Source organism: Schistocerca piceifrons, chromosome 2 (genome assembly GCF_021461385.2).
Source record: "Schistocerca piceifrons isolate TAMUIC-IGC-003096 chromosome 2, iqSchPice1.1, whole genome shotgun sequence".
NCBI classification, from domain to species: Eukaryota; Metazoa; Arthropoda; class Insecta; order Orthoptera; family Acrididae; genus Schistocerca; species Schistocerca piceifrons.
Window position 1 is genome coordinate 115,415,021 of NC_060139.1, and position 18,519 is coordinate 115,433,539.

Here is an 18,519-nt window from a genome sequence, read left to right on the forward strand (position 1 = left end):
TTTTCTGGAATCAGCAATTTAAGTGATACATCAACTTAAGTAATTAAGTATTAATAACATCTGGAACAACTTAATCCACAGCAATGTATAAATGAAAAGAAAAATTAGTCCATTCAGTACATAATTAAATGAACATGTATAATGCTTATTTTAACTTTGATATACCCTCTGAGGTATGTCTTCACTTATCCGTGAGGGTAAGGCTACCCTCTGGTGGTGTAAGGTAGCACTGCTTTAATTCAACTAATGAAAACACTGTAGGCTGGTATCACGCACAAGAATGAGTGGATAGCTTAGTTAAAACACTATAGTGTGGTGTTAGTTGAAAGAGTGACTAGATGGTTCAGCCAACAGAAAAACTGCTGACAGTTTTCAATTGAAAAGAAAGAAGGAAGAATTGAGTCATTATGCGAAGCTGCAACAATCTCGAATGTTTTCATTTGGTTGCTCGTACAGACTATTTTCACATAAAAGAATGAGTTAGTAGTCCAACCAACTGAATCAATTACATTCAAGCCCCCTATGCCTGGGTTTCAGTTGAAATCCCCCATTTGGTTTGATGCTGAGGTGCTACCCCAATTCAATTGTAGAGCTTCTGCAATGCTGCTAAAGTTAGGGGGAATACTAGGTGGGCCGGGAATGTGGACTGAGGGGGGAGGCGTGCTGGGGTAGTTGATGCAGTTGTGGAAAGCCACTGTGTCAAGGTCGTGTAATGGTTTGTGCATCTGCCTAGTGACCCAGGAGATGTGGGTTTGAATTCCAGCCTTGGTACAAGTTTTCATATGTCAGTTCAGTGTTCACATACAGGATGAGGCAGCTAAGTCATAACCCCTTGTATCTCCCCAACCATTTGGATACAAAGATGCCGTTTGGACAGTGAATTGCAGGGACAGGGGCTACTTGAATACCGTATTTACTTGAATCTAAGCCGCACTTTTTTTCTGGTTTTTGTGATCCAAAAAACCGCCTGCGGCGTAGAATCGAGTGTAAAGTAAGCGGAAGTTCTGAAAAATGTTGGTAGGTGCCGCCACAAATAACTTCTGCCATCGAATATATGTAGCGCTACACAGGCAAGCTTTGCAGGCACAATGATAAATACTGGCGCCAAAACCTCTGCGTCAGTAAATAAATTTAAAAAAAAGGTGGAAGAAGAGCTTCCCCCCCCCCCCCCCCCCCCCTCCGAGTTTCGACCACTGCATTTTCGTACATTATCCAACGAAGTAAATGCAAATTCCGTATTGTTCATCTTCGAATGTAACAGCATTTCAATGTACTACGAAAATCCGACTGGCAAGACTGTTTGGGATGCTTGTCAGTATGGCCAACTCTACGTTCTGAATTCTTTCCTACCTGTGAGAAGAGATGGTTGCTAATAGGAACTTTTATGAATTGTGAATCACATGCAGTATTCTCTTCACCATAAGAATAATATGAATATAAACATTTTACCATGTATTCTTTCGTCTTGGCTGCCTAATAAACTATGAAACTAGAGTGAGGCAACAGCAAACACAGAAGAATATACATATCATGTCATGTTTAAATTCGTATTATTCTTATGCCTAATAGTGATACAGTCAGAAGTGAAGCACGGCAATTGACTAGATTTTCAAATCTATGATGACTCTAATTTCAGTGCAGAATGTAATGTACTAAAGAGGTGTCTGCAAAGATTTTCAAACGGAGAAAAATTTTCGCTAAACTCTCGTTCAGAACATCTTCTATCATGTGCAGTCTATTATTTGGTTCTTGTTGATCATTATCAAGGAAAGCAGCAGTGTAAGTAACAACAAATAGCAGTCTCTTGCCATTGTTTCGCTAGTGACACGATCCCCCCCTCCTCTCTCTCTCTCTCTCTCTCTCTCTCTCTCTCTCTCTCTCTCTCTCTCTCTCTCTCTTTTTTTTTTTTTTTAATTGTAAGCGGCAGTAGTGTGCACAAAAGCAAGCCATGCCTCTAGCGGCGACAGACCGTAAACACTCATTATCAGAATGTGACAAACAATGCATGACACAGTACAGCACTGCATTTTCAGCTTAGAGTGATGTAAACACCTATAACAAAGAGAACGGCACTTATCAGATCAAAGAAAAATAAGCAATCAAGCACGTGAAAGCACGTAAAAAAGGAAGGGTACCTGTATAAATACGGATGGAGCGCCTGACGCATAGCAATGGCTACCTGGTAAAGCTTACCTGCCAAGCTTACGATTCGAAACAAACTACTGTAACTGTATCGTCATTTATTCGACCTAATTGTGTCTCATATTACAATGGACCAACTTTGTTTCAATTTGGAGGTGCGGCCTAAAACTTTTCTTTCCCCTTGAGTTTTGAGTCTCAAATTTCAGGTGCGGCTTAGATTCGGGAAATTTTTTTTCCTTGATTTCAAGTCTCATTTTTCAGGTGCAGCTTAGATTCGAGTGCGGCTAAGATTCGAGTAAATACAGGTACATCACATTTCATGTTTGTGCTATTTTTTATTACAGAGATATGAGGCCATCTTTGGTTTTTTAAATGGAACCCTATGTTAAACTTTAGCATAACATGATGGGCTAAAAAAGGCTGTTTCAAATATGTGTATATCATAATATTTAGGCAAATAGTTTTTGAGACACAGATATGTTCTCATATCATGTTCATCTTTCGATGTGGCATTGTCCAATGCGACCTTTCCTGTTGTCCACTGAGGAACTTAACAGGGAAGGCATTGTTTTCCTGCTTCTCGATAACTCACAAGGTGACACACGAGGTAGCTGGAGAGAAGGGTATAAATGTGCTGCTGGGGTATTGAGACACCGCATTTCTGTCACAGATTCTTGGAGCAGACATGTACACCAATGAAGAAAAGTTAGATATGCTTCTAGTGTGTGGCGAAAGCAGAAGAAATACTGTTAAAGCAATATGGAAAGCTGTATCCTGATTGTGAGCGTACTACGCGCCAGCTTCTTGCACATATTTGCAAGAAACTACTTGAATCGGGATCATGGAATGCCATACAGAGGACAAGGCAGAAAACTGCAACTGGCAAGGTATATGAAGAGGGTGTTCTGGCGTCGGCGCATAACGACCCTACTGTTTCATCGTGACATATCGCCTTGGAATGTGGTATAAGTCAGAGAAGTGTTCTGCGCACATTGCACCGGCATAGATTTCACCCATTTCACCTTTTATTACACCAAGCACTGTCCGGTGTAGATTTCGAACAGCGCCAGGAATTTTGCTGGTTTGCTCTGCAGCACCTACAAGATGATACAGCCTTTTTTCGTTTTCAAATAAGTGAATAATATTTGCACAGCATCATCAGTTAATTTTTGCGCAAAATATCGCAGTATGTATTACTATTGTCAGGTAAATGGGTGTGTTTGTGTAAGGACAGACTTTTCATGTTTACCATGTACTCTACACAACAGGAAAGGTTGCATTGGACAGCGCTGCTTCAAAGGATGAACACGATATTAAGACGTATCTGTGTCTCAAAAACTATTTGCCTAAATATTATGATATACACATATTTGAAGACGTCTTTTTAAGCCCATTATGTTATGCTAAAATTTAACATAGGGTTCCATTTAAAAAAACAAAAAACAAACATAGCCTCATATCTCTGTAATAAAAAATAGCACAAACATAAAATGTGATGTATTCAAGTAGCCCCTTTCCATGCAATTCACTGTCCAAGCGGCATCTTTGTATCTATTACGGTTGGGGAGATACAAGGGGTGTTATGAATTAGCTGCCTCATCCTGTATAAATTAAAGACTGACTTGAATGTGGCATTGATGACTCTGGCTGTCACATATTGCTTGACAATGTAAGTCTTACCCTGGTCATCAATGACCAAGAGCCTTGCGGGGGTGGGGAATAGCCTAGCGACAACAGTCATGCTGAAAAAGGACCATCCACTGAGAAAGCTTTTCACTGTCTTGAGATGACTATGAACTGGTTACAACCAGAAGAAGAACATAATGCATTCCGAGTGCTGTCTTTAAAACATTTGCAACATTTGGTGGCAAGAAATGAGTCTTAGCTCTGAAACAAAAACAAATTTTGGTCTTCTTTTCTTAAAATGTGGGCCTGATTTAATAGTCATTTGAACTTGCTAGTCAATTGTCTATGTTAATTGTAAGATGTGTAATACATATGTACAGTTTTGCATTTAATTCACTGTTTCTTTGTTTTACTTTTCTATGAGCATTGGTGCAATATGTTTTTATAAATTATCAAATGATTGGTTAATCAAAAAATCAGTTACTCAACCCCCACCCCCTCCACCCAATCAATGCTCTACTGTTAGGTCATGACTGCTTTTTGTTCATTTGCATGTGACAGTTGCTTAAAAAAAAAAAAAAAAAAATAACCACGAACCTGAAGCTATCCTGGTCAAACTATTAAACATGTAAGGTATACAAGCTACTCTTTTTTTTATCACTGTAGTTTGTACTTCACCTAACAGATGATTTCAATTTACAGGTATTGTCATCCGTCTCTGGTTACACCGGAAACAAGAGAAGGATGTAGTTTTGACTGTTTGGGGTGTTTACTTCAATGGTTTAATTTACTTGGGACCCAAGCTCTGCTCAGATCCATCTTCATTTTGTATTAACACTATCGTGTTTCATATGCACGGTGGCTATTTTACTGCTCCTGAATGTTTTAAGGAGCAGCCCCAAAAGATTAGAAATTCTAGGATTTTACTCAATCAAAGTGATGTACGCCCCAGCTATACTGTCAGTCTTTTGCTAAGGTAAGTATAAAGTTAAGATGTTGTTGGTTCTTAACTTAATTGACACTGCTTTGCTAGAAATGTACCTTTCCTCTTACTGTTTTTTCTTTTTTTTTGTTGTTTCTTTTTCTATTTTATTTACTCTTATTTTCTTATGTGTACAACGGAGCTCTCACCAATTAATAAGTGTAACACTCAATTGTGTCTTCACAAGGTGTTGAGGCAAGACTTTCCAATGATCTTCCATATAGAATCTGTTATAAGTTGCTAGCGATAGCAAAGATGTCTTCGACCTGAAATTTGATTTCAACATCATAGTGCTTTACTAGGCATGGATGTGTTATGCAAGTGATATGCTCTTGCCATCCTCAAATCTTTAAACAGACTTACCCAGCATGTTACACTGGGAGCTATGGTTTAATGCAGTCTTTGAACTATGGTGAATATTTTTCAGTTTAACAAATCATTTCCTTAGGGAAAGAAGCAAAAAATGCTGGGAAAAAGGCTGTGGCTGAATGAGGTTTGAAACCCAAACATTTGTATTTATAGTCTGACATTTAATGACTGCTACCAAATAAAAAATGACAATTCCATGGAGGACTACCATTGATTTATGACCTACAATATTACATATGTATTTTAATTAGTTCATGAAGGATGTTGCAGAACCTGTCCTGACATTACCTCTTTGTATATGTTGCACAATTTCAGTTGTATACAATAAAGATCGGCAACGAGTCTGAGTGTTCTATCCTAACTTTTTTCTCCGTGACAGTGACAAGCTGAGCTTCTGTGGATTGACAGTGGCCAACAGCAGTCTCACCTGATGGCAACATGGTTCCACCATACTTTTATTTATTTATTTGTCTCTTTACATTCATTTTTCCATGTAGTAATCACACAATGACTTTTGCAAATGTTGTATTGTTTACAAAGGTGTAGTAGATACTCTTATCGTATTTGCTTACAAAGGTTAAATATATTTAATCTACAAAGGTTAGTACATAATAGATACAATTTAGATTTCTTTAATGAATACAGATATTTATAAGAAAAGATTTTAACATTATTTTAAATGGGTCCCCAGTGTTTGTTCTTCTGGCAGTTTGTAATACCAGATTGAGCCGCTGAAATATGGATCGTCATCTGTTAATTAGTTTTGTTCTTTGTCTGTAATAATTGTGCTTATTCCTTGTGTTTTGGTTATGTACACCTTAACATTTGAGTGTGTCACTCTGATGGCTTACAATAATCTGATAAGTCTATACAAAGGGTGTCCCAGGTGGAGTGGTCAGTATTCAGGGATATGACAGGAGCCATCCTTTGAGGCACAAACCTTCATATAGACATGTGCCCCATTATCAATGGTTTCAGAGATAGAATCCATAAAATGTACATTGTTATTTATTTTCTGTGTTATTCTATACATTCCGAGTTTTACACATTTACAAGAGCTATTACACATTACAACATGTATTTTACAAAATATCAGTTGAGAAATATGTACTATGGTGTCTTCCAAAGTGTGAAGTCCCAGGTTAAAGTATACAGGGTGGTCCATTGATTGTGACCAGACCAAATATCTCACGAAATAAGCATCAAACGAAAAAACTACAAACAACGAAACTTGTCTAGCTTGAAGGGGGGAACCAGATGGCACTATGGTTGGCCCGGTAGATGGAGCTGCCATAGGTCAAACGGATGTCAACTGCATTTTTTAAATAGGAACCCCCATTTTTTTATTACATATTCGTGTAGTACGTAAAGAAATATGAATGTTTTAGTTGCACCACTTTTTTTGCTTTGTGTTAGATGGTGCTGTAATAGTCACAAACATATGGCTCACAATTTTAGACGAAAAGTAGGTAACAGGTAGGTTTTTTAAAATTAAAATATAGAACATAGGTACATTTGAACATTTTATTTCGGTTGTTCCAATGTGATACATGTACCTTTGTGAACTTATCATTTCAGAGAACGCATGCTGTTACAGGGTGATTACCTGTAAATACTACATTAATGCAATAAATGCTCAAAATGATGCCCGTCAACCTCAATGCATTTGGCAATACATGTAACGACATTCCTCTCAACAGCGAGTAGTTCACCCTCTGTCATGTTCGCACATGTATTGACAATGCGCTGACGCATGTTGTCAGGCATTGTCGGTGGATCACGAAAGCAAATATCCTTCAACTTTCCCCACAGAAAGAAATCTGGGGATGTCAGATGCGGTGTACTTGTGGGCCATGGTATGGTGCTTTGACGACCAATCCACCTGTCATGAAATATGCTATTCAATACTGCTTCAACCGCACACGAGCTATGTGCCGGACATCTATCTTGTTGGAAGTACATCGCCATTCTGTCATGCAGTGAAATATTTTGTAGTAACATCGGTAGACCATTACGTAGGAAATCAGCATACATTGCACCATTTAGATTGTCATCGATAAAATGGGGGCCAATTATCCTTCCCCCCCATAATGCCGCATCATACATTAACCCGGCAAGGTCGCTGATGTTCCACTTCTCACAACCATTGTGGATTTTCCGTTGCCCAATGGTGCATATTATGCTGGTTTACATTACCGCTGTTGGTGAATGATGCTTCATCGCTAAATAGAATGCGTGCAAAATATCTGTCATTGTCTCATAATTTCTCTTGTGCCCAGTGGCAGAACTGTATGGGTGCAATCGATGTTCATGTAGCATTCTCAACACCGACATTTTTGAGATTCCCGATTCTCATGCAATTTGTCGGCTACTGATGTGTGGATTAGCCATGACAGCAGCTAAAACACCTACTTGGGCATCATCATTTGTTGCAGGTCTTGGTTGATGTTTCACATGTGGCTGGACACTTCCTGTTTCCTTAAATAACGTAACTATCCGGCGAACAGTCCGGACACTTGGATGATGTCGTTCAGGATACTGAACAGCATACATAGCACACGCCCGTTGGGCATTTTGATCACAATAGCCATACATCAACATGATATCGACCTTTTCCGCAATTGTTAAACGGTCCATTTTAACACAGGTAATGTATCACGAAGCAAATACAGTACGCACTGGCGGAATGTTGCATGATACCACATACTTATACATTTGTGACTATTACAGCACCATTTATCACAAAGCAAAAAAAAGTGGTCCAACTAAAACATTCATATTTCTTTATGTACTACACAAAATATAATAAAAATGGGGGTTCCTATTTTAAAATATGCAGTTGATATCCGTTTGACCTATAGCAGCGCCATCTAGCGGGCCAACCATAGCACCATCTGGTTTCCCCCTTCAAGCTAGACGAGTTTTGTTCTTTGTAGTTTTTTTGTTTGATGCTTATTTCGTGAGATATCTGGCCCAGTCACTATCAATGGACCACCCTGTATGCCCCATGACAGCAACTCAAGCTAAGGGCAGTCGCTGTCAGATGAAGCCATGAATGAATGAGAGTCGTTGGAGAAGGCATGCCCTCAAGAGGTTCCTAACACCGAAGTCTACTTATGTCAGAGTGCAGCACCATACAACCCAGTCTGTGACAGCAGTCTATGATAACAGCTTCATCATAGCTCAGACCCAGGCATTGAGCTAGTATCATTAGTCAAAACTGTGTACCAGAGTTATAATTAATGGAATATGAATTTGATTATAATGCAATATTGTTGAAGTGATAAACAGCTACCGTGTACTGTGACAGTACCATAAATACACTCCTGGAAATTGAAATAAGAACACCGTGAATTCATTGTTCCAGGAAGGGGAAACTTTATTGACACATTCCTGGGGTCAGGTACATCACATGATCACACTGACAGAACCACAGGCACATAGACACAGGCAACAGAGCATGCACAATGTCGGCACTAGTACAGTGTATATCCACCTTTCGCAGCAATGCAGGCTGCTATTCTCCCATGGAGACGATCGTAGAGATGCTGGATGTAGTCCTGTGGAACGGCTTGCCATGCCATTTCCACCTGGCGCCTCAGTTGGACCAGCGTTCGTGCTGGACGTGCAGACCGCGTGAGACGACGCTTCATCCAGTCCCAAACATGCTCAATGGGGGACAGATCCGGAGATCTTGCTGGCCAGGGTAGTTGACTTACACCTTCTAGAGCACGTTGGGTGGCACGGGATACATGCGGACGTGCATTGTCCTGTTGGAACAGCAAGTTCCCTTGGCGGTCTAGGAATGGTAGAACGATGGGTTCGATGACGGTTTGGATGTACCGTGCACTATTCAGTGTCCCCTCGACGATCACCAGTGGTGTACGGCCAGTGTAGGAGATCGCTCCCCACACCATGATGCCGGGTGTTGGCCCTGTGTGCCTCGGTGGTATGCAGTCCTGATTGTGGCGCTCAACTGCACGGCGCCAAACACGCATACGACCATCATTGGCACCAAGGCAGAAGCGACTCTCATCGCTGAAGACGACACGTCTCCATTCGTCCCTCCATTCACGCCTGTCGCGACACCACTGGAGGCGGGCTGCACGATGTTGGGGCGTGAGCGGAAGACGGCCTAACGGTGTGCGGGACCGTAGCCCAGCTTCATGGAGACGGTTGCGAATGGTCCTCGCCGATACCCCAGGAGCAACAGTGTCCCTAATTTGCTGGGAAGTGGCGGTGCGGTCCCCTACGGCACTGCGTAGGATCCTACGGTCTTGGCGTGCATCCGTGCGTCGCTGCGGTCCGGCCCAGGTCGACGGGCACGTGCACCTTCCGCCGACCACTGGCGACAACATCGATGTACTGTGGAGACCTCACGCCCCACGTGTTGAGCAATTCGGCGGTACGTCCACCCGGCCTCCCGCATGCCCACTATACGCCCTCGCTCAAAGTCCGTCAACTGCACATACGGTTCACGTCCACGCATGCTAGCAGTGTTAAAGACTGCGATGGAGCTCCGTATGCCACGGCAAACTGGCTGACACTGACGGCGGCGGTGCACAAATGCTGCGCAGCTAGCGCCATTCGACGGCCAACACCGCGGTTCCTGGTGTGTCTGCTGTGCCGTGCGTGTGACCATTGCTTGTACAGCCCTCTCGCAGTGTCCGGAGCAAGTATGGTGGCTCTGACACACCGGTGTCAATGTGTTCTTTTTTCCATTTCCAGGAGTGTATATGTTATACAGTTGGATAGACAAAAAATCCACTCACCAAGTGATGGCAGGACAAATCGCATAAAAATTAATGAAATGTGCAAGCTGTCTGAGCCAGTGGCTCCTTCTCCTGGCAGAAGGGTTGAAGGGGAAGGAAAAGTGGTGATGGAAAATGGTTGGTGATGTTTAGGAAATGGGAATAATTACAGAAAAGTCACGCAGAACCATGGGTCAGGGGAAACTTAATGCTCTGTGTCACTTGCCTGAGTGTCCACATAGATGGGCTCTGTTGTTTCCAAAGCTGACTGGGATGCTTTCACCATTGCCTCACCCTTCACACCCTGCCACATGGAGGTATCGATGCAGTTGTGAAGAGCACAACTGCAGCCATTCTATTGGCAGCTGACCCAGTGATCCCCTCTTCTTTTGGGATCCCCTCATTGGAAAACAGTACCTTGTTGGACCCTTGAAATTACCATGGCCATTAGAGATTGCAGGCGCACTCTCCAATGCCATAAACAACTTCCGTTGATGCAGCATCTCGCTACCTTTAAACAGCTATATGTCCAGATCTACCACCTCATAAATTGACAGAAAGAAGAAAGCTGAGTGAGGTACATTGCTACTATTGGATCACATGCCCCTCCTTTGCAGGTTTGCGTGAAGTTTAGACACCTCTACGGACATCAGTACCCCACAGATGTATGTGTTTTCTCTGTGAATGGTGACGTTTGCACTGTTACAGACACTATTGCGAGTCTTCTACTTTTCATTATGATCAAGCCTCTGTGTCTGAGAATTATCAGCTTGCATTTCATGCCCTCAAACAGTGGTTAGAGTGACTTCCTTTACCATTTACTACACATCACCTGGAACCTCATAATGTTCCGTTCAGTACAGGGGAATTCCTCAGTGCCCTAGCCCTTTGTCCTGACACAATGCCAGAACCAGACTACATCTACAGCCAAATGCTCATCCACTTATCAGTGGATTGCTAACATCACATCCTTGCCATTTTCAATCACATCTGGAGTTAGGGTGAGTTCCCGTCTCAGCGATTAGAAATCATGATTGTCCCAGTATTGAAACTGGGTAAACACCCCCTTGAGATGGACAGCTGGGTCTTTTGGCTCCATCTCTAGGAGGTTTTGGGCAAGGCAGCTCTACTGCTGACAATTTGACCTGCCTGCAGTCCACTATTTGGCCAGCTGTTTCCCTGCGTCAACATCCTGTCACAGTCAAAAAAACTCTTTGACTTAGAGAGGGCATATATCCCCAATGGTATCACCACATCCTAGCTACCTTCCATGAGTGGAGTCTTCAGGGTCAATGCCCAGTTTTTATCCTGAGCTTCTTTTCTCTCCATACTTTCCAGGTTCAAGTTGCTGTTTTCTACGTTACATCTCATATACAAGAGGATGGGGTCCCACAGGGCTCTGTATTGAGTGTGCCCCTTTTTCTAGTGGCTGTCAATGGCCTAGCTGCAGCTGTGGGATCTACAGTATCAGCCTTCCTGTATGCTGATGAGTTTTGTGTCTTTTACTGCTCCTCAACTATGGGTGTTGCTGAATTCCAACTGCAGGGTGCCATGTAAAAGGGACAGTCCTGTACTCTCACTCATGGTTTCTGGTTTGCCACCACCAAGACATTTGTCATGCAATTCTGCCACCATTGTACTGTCCATCCCCAACCAGAACTCTAACTCGAGGACCAAATGCACAATGTAGTGGAGTCTTATCATTTTTTTTTTAAATTGGTCTTTGATGCCCAGTTGATGTGACTGTACCATCTTCACCAGCCTAAGCAGATCAGCTGGTCACATCTTAATACTCTTCATTGTCGTAGTTACACCAGATGGGGTGCAGACCGCTCTGCATTTTTGCGGCTATACAAAGCTCTGATCCTGTCATGTCTTGATTATGTGGGTCAGCAGCACCTTCACCTTTGTGGATGCTGGATCCGATACTTGATTGTGGGGTCAGACTTGTGACAGTGCATTTCAGACCAGCTCTGTGAACAGCCTATTCATCAAGGCTAGTGTCCCTCCCCTACAGATCAGGCACCAACAATTGCTACTCAGCTGTGCAGTACACATTCACTGCTCCCCTGGGCATCTGAACTACTATGTCCTTTTTCCTAGTAGGGAGATCTACCGCCCACAAAAGAGACCAAGGTCTGGAGTCAGGATTGCAGTTCACATACAGTGTGTCTACTCTAAACTCCATCCTTCCCCAATGTTGCCTCTTGTCAGTGAGAAATTGCATGTGCCCCCACGAGGGTACCCTGTCCTCGGATCTCCCTCAACCTCTCCTTTGAATCGAATGACTCAATAGACCCTATGATTTTTCACCCCCTGTTTCTGTTCATCCTTGAAGCATTTCCAGGCTCAGACAAAGTCACACTGACGCTCTACAGTCAACATATAAATCAGTTTTGCCTACACTCTTGCAAGATGCTGAGCTATGTTTCCTGCTGAATCGATGCAGTGTATTCTCTGAAGAACTGGTGACCATTGCTCGAGCCCTCAGCCACCTTCGTTCTTGCGCTGTCAAGTAGTTCTTAATCGGCAGTGATTCCTTGAGTGTAATCTGCAGGCTGTTGACCAGTGCTGTCCTTGACACCCATAGGTTGTAACTATCCAGGATCTACTGTATGAACTCCAACATGATGAACAGTTGGCTGTCTTAGTATGGATCCCTGATAACATTGGGATCCCAGAGAATGAACGTGCTAACCAGTTGGGCAGTTTGGCTACCAGGTTGCCGACTTTGGAGACAGGGGTACTGGAACTGGACATTCTGTTGACTCTATGTGAACAATTGTTGGAGGCTTGGAATGCAGATTGGTGTGCAGTGATTTCTATGAATAAACTGTGAAACATAGAGGAGACCATGGCCATGTGGCAGTCTCCCTTTCATGCTTCTCACAGCTTTACATTGGCCACACTTGGCTGACATATGATCACATCCTCCAACTTGAGGATCCACCCGACTGTCAATGTGGTGCCCATCTCACAATGGCCCACAAGCTGCTGGACTGTCCTATTTTGGCCACCTTATGCTGAAACTTATTTGCTGACATGCTACTTCTGGTGCTTGCAGATAATGCAAAAGCAGAAAATTTGGTTTTATGTTTTACCCGTGAAAGAGGTTTTTACTCTTCTCTGTGATGTAGGACACATCAGCCTCCTCAGCTGATTGAGAGATTGGAAGGGTGCCCTGTCACCTGCTCCGACCTGAGGGGCCCATGGCTGCCCTTGCTTGGTGGTCTGGCCTGGCTCCTGACCTTCCCATCTATTAAATTATTTTTATTCCTTTACATCTTTAATTGTTTGACAGACTCATCATCATTGTCCTCTTTCCTGAGATTTTATTTCTTGTTCATGTAGCTAGTTTGCTTGTGGTTATGGAGCATGTGGAAGCACTGGTTGGATGCAGTGTGTGTCTCTCCAGACACGTAACAGGCCCTGGTGCCTTCAGCTGCTTTCTGAGCAGGGCAACACTCCTATTTTCACCCTTTTATGCCTCCCTCACTTCTACCTCTTGGTTTTCTTGAGTCACGGATACAACTGAATCCATTAGGATTTGTCTTTGGTGTACTTCCTCTCTGAGGACTATTCCTGGAAGGGATCAAGGGACTAATGATCTCATAATTGGGTCCCTTTGAGCCCAGCAATCAATTAATCAGTCCATCCGTCCATCCGTCTGTCCATCCATCCATCCATCCATCCATCCATCCATCCATCCATCCATCCATCAATCTTTTGTCGCATCAGTATTCGGTTAAAGTGAATATAAATTGCATGTCCCCATAGCTCTATCCCATAACTTACAAATGGACAAACATCCCATAGTTTACTGTTTTCTGCATTAAGCTACAAACAATTTAGGGTGTTGGCTGAGCAAGACCATTGCACTTCTGATTTTCCTGTATACAAGGTTAACGTGGTTTCCCCATTGAAGACTGCTATCCAAGTGCAGACCGAGGAATTTAGTTTTCATTGTATATGCATAAAATTCCACAAATATTTCTTAAACATCTGTGGTATGCATTGCCTACTTTGAACTCCAGTACCTGTGATCTTGTGGTACTGACTTTTAGGCTCTGATTACTAAAATATTTAGTCACCTCTGATGTCTCGTGTTGAAAAATGTTATTTCTTCTTCATTGTCACTATGAAACAGCAGAGAGATGTCATCAGTGTAAGTAATTATATGGGAATTATAAGGCTGTGCAGTGTCATTTGCTTATACAAGAAAAAGAAATCCCATGCTTATATTTAGAAATGTTGGGGAAATAACAACAATAATGCTGCACAGTTGTGTACTGAATACCTTCTCATGTTGCATTTTAAAGTGCAGTATTCAGCTCACTTCACAGAATTGTAACTTCCTTGTTGCTTAATGTGGATGCACTCCTATGAATAAAATGATGCCTTGTTCCTATTATTTGTATATCTCAACAAAAGCGCAGTAAACTGAATGATTGACATTTAGTTGCCCTATTCAGTACAAAAGGGCACTGAAATGGAGCTAAATCATTCACGTGAACACAATAACTAACTACATTAAAATAATATAAACTGCTTAAGTACTTATCAATTCCTGTAGTACGCCATACTTATGGAGAGGCATATTCCTTACTAACGGGATGAGATTTATTGTGGCAATGCAGTAGACACCGTTCACTCAAAAATATGAAACACAAACACAAAAAGACACAAGGTATGGGAAAGGGTAGATGCCATTTAGTTCAGTCACTTTCTTTCTCTGGACTGTTCTGCATCTTTGGAAAAGTCACTGTATTTGCCCAAGGATATAATTATATTTTGTGTAGTAGTTCCTACACACACTTATTTTTTCCATGCTTCTTTGTCAACCGTTTCTGTGCGTGGTAGAACATTACTCAACTTCTCTGGCATTATCTGTACCATTCCTTCTTCAAACAGTTCATGAATCTCTGTCACAGTAAAGCTTTTGTTATTTGTTGTCAAATAGTGTTTGATCTGCAGTCATATCATTTTGATGGAATTGATGTGGCAGTGGTACAGGGGACACTTGAGAACTTTGTGACCATGTTCTTCAGCCACTTCGTCAACATACTGTTGAAACTGTGGATTTTTTACTAGTTACAGGTGCTCTTCCTACTTAAATCAACCTGAACTGCACATTGTGGCATTTGAACCATTCAACAACGTTGGCTGGTTGAACCATTCAACAACGTTGGCTGTTTTTCGTTGCCATCGTTGGAGCTTTATCTTTAAAAACTGAATGGTATGGGCCTTATCGATTATAATGACATATAGCTGATTTATGTTTTTTGATAGTTGCCCTTTGAAGCACTTCAAAAGTCTATTATGATTGATCTCCTGATGGTAATCGCTTATTTTCCTTGATTTGTAAACAGGGAGACAGTTCGGTACGCAACCATATGAAGTTCCATCCTGCAAGACAATAACTCTTGCCCCTTTCCCTTGGGAACAGCTGAACTTCCACATATACTATCATCTGTCCAGTATTCTTGATGGAATGACTGGCATTTATCTACATTTCATTGAGTCACACAATGTTTTCAAACATCATGTTAATAATGTTTCTAAAAAGTTGACAATGCCATGAAACAATGTTGCCACTCTCCATTATAATTTTGGGTCTAACAACTGTTAACAGAGAAGTCTTGCTGCCTCTGATTAATTCTGCCTCACAAAGAGTAACACAGTTTTTTTTTATAGTTGCATTATTCACTCTTAATATTGTTTCTTACTCTTTGTTCTGGCTGCCTCTTTTTATCAGGTGTTCATAGCTGAGATGAACCAGCCCCTTCATATTCTGATGTTCTGCATAGTGTTTTTCTTTTCAAACTTTGGCAACAGTGTTTGTATATATCTTCAGAGTTTCTGCAGTTCTTTCGGCTACCTTCATTAGGGGCAGTAACGTTTGACCTCCTCCTCAAACTGTTGCCATGCTGGGCACACAGTCTCACATATCTAATCGTGCAAAATATGACCAGATCACTGAACTTTCCATTATCAACCACGTTTCTCTGCACACTTCTGCTCCAGGCTTCAGACATTCTATAGCACAAAATAAACAAGCTACACGGAGAGGATTAAAAGCACTCAACAGAATGGGTCACAACTGTTAGGTTACCAACCACAATCATCATTTACAACTGGTTATAGTAGCAAACAGGTTCTATGGTTGGCTGCTGTGTGTGTGTGTGTGTGTGTGTGTGTGTGTGTGTGTGTGTGTCACACTGCAAACAGTAAGGCAGTTCAAATAAGCAGCTCATACTTGAAGTAACAGGCACCCATGTTAACATATGTTCTTCTATATACACTTTGTGAAGCTGTATCAGTGAATTTTTGAAGATTTTATTTTCTAATTGCTGCTTGGAATAATGGTTTCCTCCAGAATGTAGGTCAGAAAATTTTTCTTTGTTTGAATAAATTGATAGTTGTTGTTGTTGTTGTTGTTGTTGTTGTTGTCTTCAGTCCAAAGACTGGTTTGATGCAGCTGTCCATGCTACTCTATCCTGTGCAAGCCTCTACATCTCCAATTAACTGCTGCAACCTACATCCTTCTGAGTCTGCTTAGTGTATTCATCTCTTGGTGTCCCTCTACGATTTTTACCTTCCATGCTTCCTCTAGTACTAAATTGATGATCCCTTGATGCTACGATCCCTTCTTCTAGTCAAGTTGTGCCACAAGTTCCTCTTCTCCCCAATTCTATTCAGTACCTCCTCACTAGTTACGTGATCTACCCATCTAATCTTCAGCATTCTTCTATAGCACCACATTTCAAAAGCTGCTATTCTCTTCTTCTATAAACTGTTTATCACCCAAGTTTCACATTCATACGTGGCTACACTCCACACAAATACTTTCAGAAAAGTCTTCCTGACACTTAAATCTATACTCAATGTTAACAAATTTCTCTTCTTCAGGAATGCTTTCCTTGCCATCACCAGTCTACATTTTATATCCTCTCTACTTTGACCATCCTCAGTTTTTTGCTGCCCTTAGCAAAATTCATCTACTGCTTTAAGTATCTCATTTCCTAATCTAATTCCCTCAGTTTCACCTGACTTAATTTGACTACATTCCATTATCTCATTTTGCTTTTGTTGATTTTCATCTTATATCTTCCTTTCAAGAAACTGTCCATTCTGTTCAACAGTTCTTTCAAGTCCTTGCTGTTTCTGACAGAATTACAATGTCATCAGCAAACTTCAAGGTTTTTATTTCTTCACTCTGGATTTTAATTCTGCTCCAATTTTTTTTCCCGTTTCCTTTACTGCTTGTTCAGTGTACAGATTGAATAACATCGGGGATGGGCTACAACCCTGTCTCACTCCCTTCTCAACCACTGCTCCCCTTTTGTGCCTCTCGACTGTTATAACTGCCTTCTATTTTCTATACAAATTGTAAATAGCCTTTCACTCCCTGTATTTTATCCCTGTCCCTTTCAGAATTTGAAAGAGAGTATTCCAGTGAACATTGTCAAAAGCTTTCTCTAAGTCTACAAATTCTATAAATGTAGGTTTGTCTTTCCTTAACCTTGCTTCTAAAATAAGTCATAGGGTCAGTATTGCCTCTCGTGTTCCTCCATTTCTACGGAATCCAAACTGATCTTCCTCCAAGGTTGGCTTCTACCACTTTTTCCGTTCGTCTCCAAAGAATTCGTTTTAGTATTTTGCAGCCATGACTTATTAAACTGATAGTTTGGTAAATCTCACACCTGTCAGCACTTGCTTTCTTTGGGCTTGGAATTACTATATTATTTCTTGAAGTCTAAGGGTATTTCTTCTGTCTCTTACATCTTGCCCGCCAGATGGAAGAGCTACATACTCCTTCTAGCTTTAGCCTTTCCCTTCTTTGCTTAGGACTGGTTTACCATTCCGAGCTCTTGATATTCATACATGTGGTTCTCTTTTCTCCAAAGGTTTCTTTATTTTTTCTGTAGGCAACAGATGTCTTATCCCTAGTGATTCATGCTTCTACATCCTTGTATTTGTTCTCTAGCCATTCCCACTTAGCTGTTTTGCACTTCCTGCCGATCTCATTTTTGGGACGTTTGTATTCGTTTTCGCCAACTTCATTTACTGCGTTTTTATATTTTCTCCTTACATCAGTTAGATCCAATACCTCGTGTTACCAAAGGGTTTCTACTAGCCATCGTCTTTTTACCTACTGGATCCTCTACTGCCTTCACTATTTCATCTCTCAAAGCTATCCATTCTTCTTCTACTGTATTCCTTTCCTGTGTTGTCAATTGTTCCCTAATGCTCCCTCTGAAACTCTCAACAGCCTCCTGTTCTTTCAGTTTATCCAGATCCCATCACCTTAAATTCCTATCTTTCTGCAGTTTCTTCAGTTTTAACCTACAGTTGATAATCAATGAATTGTGGTCAGAGTCCACATCTGCCCTGGAAATGTCTTACAATTTAAAACCTGCTTCCTAAAACTCTGTCCTACTATTATATAATCATTCTGAAACCTTTCGGTGTGTGCAGGTCTCTTCCATGTACACAACCTTCTTTCATGATTCTTAAACCAAGTGTCAGCAATGATTAAGTTATGCTCTGTGCAAAACTCTACCAGGCAGCTTCCTCTTTCATTCCTTACACCCAGTCCATATTTACCTCCCACTTTTCATTCTCTTCCTTCTCCTATTGTCGAATTCC

General features: G+C 41.5%; 1 protein-coding gene across 2 annotated transcripts in view; it reads left to right on the forward strand.

Moving 5' to 3' along the window:
* LOC124777281 (UV radiation resistance-associated gene protein) overlaps positions 1–18,519 on the forward strand; it is a 103,608-nt gene that overhangs the window by 44,931 nt on the left and 40,158 nt on the right. For both annotated transcript variants that reach the window (XM_047252624.1, XM_047252625.1), the window contains one exon: positions 4,471–4,744. In XM_047252624.1, the coding sequence (XP_047108580.1) occupies positions 4,471–4,744 (274 nt within the window). The remainder of the gene's footprint in view (positions 1–4,470; positions 4,745–18,519) is intronic.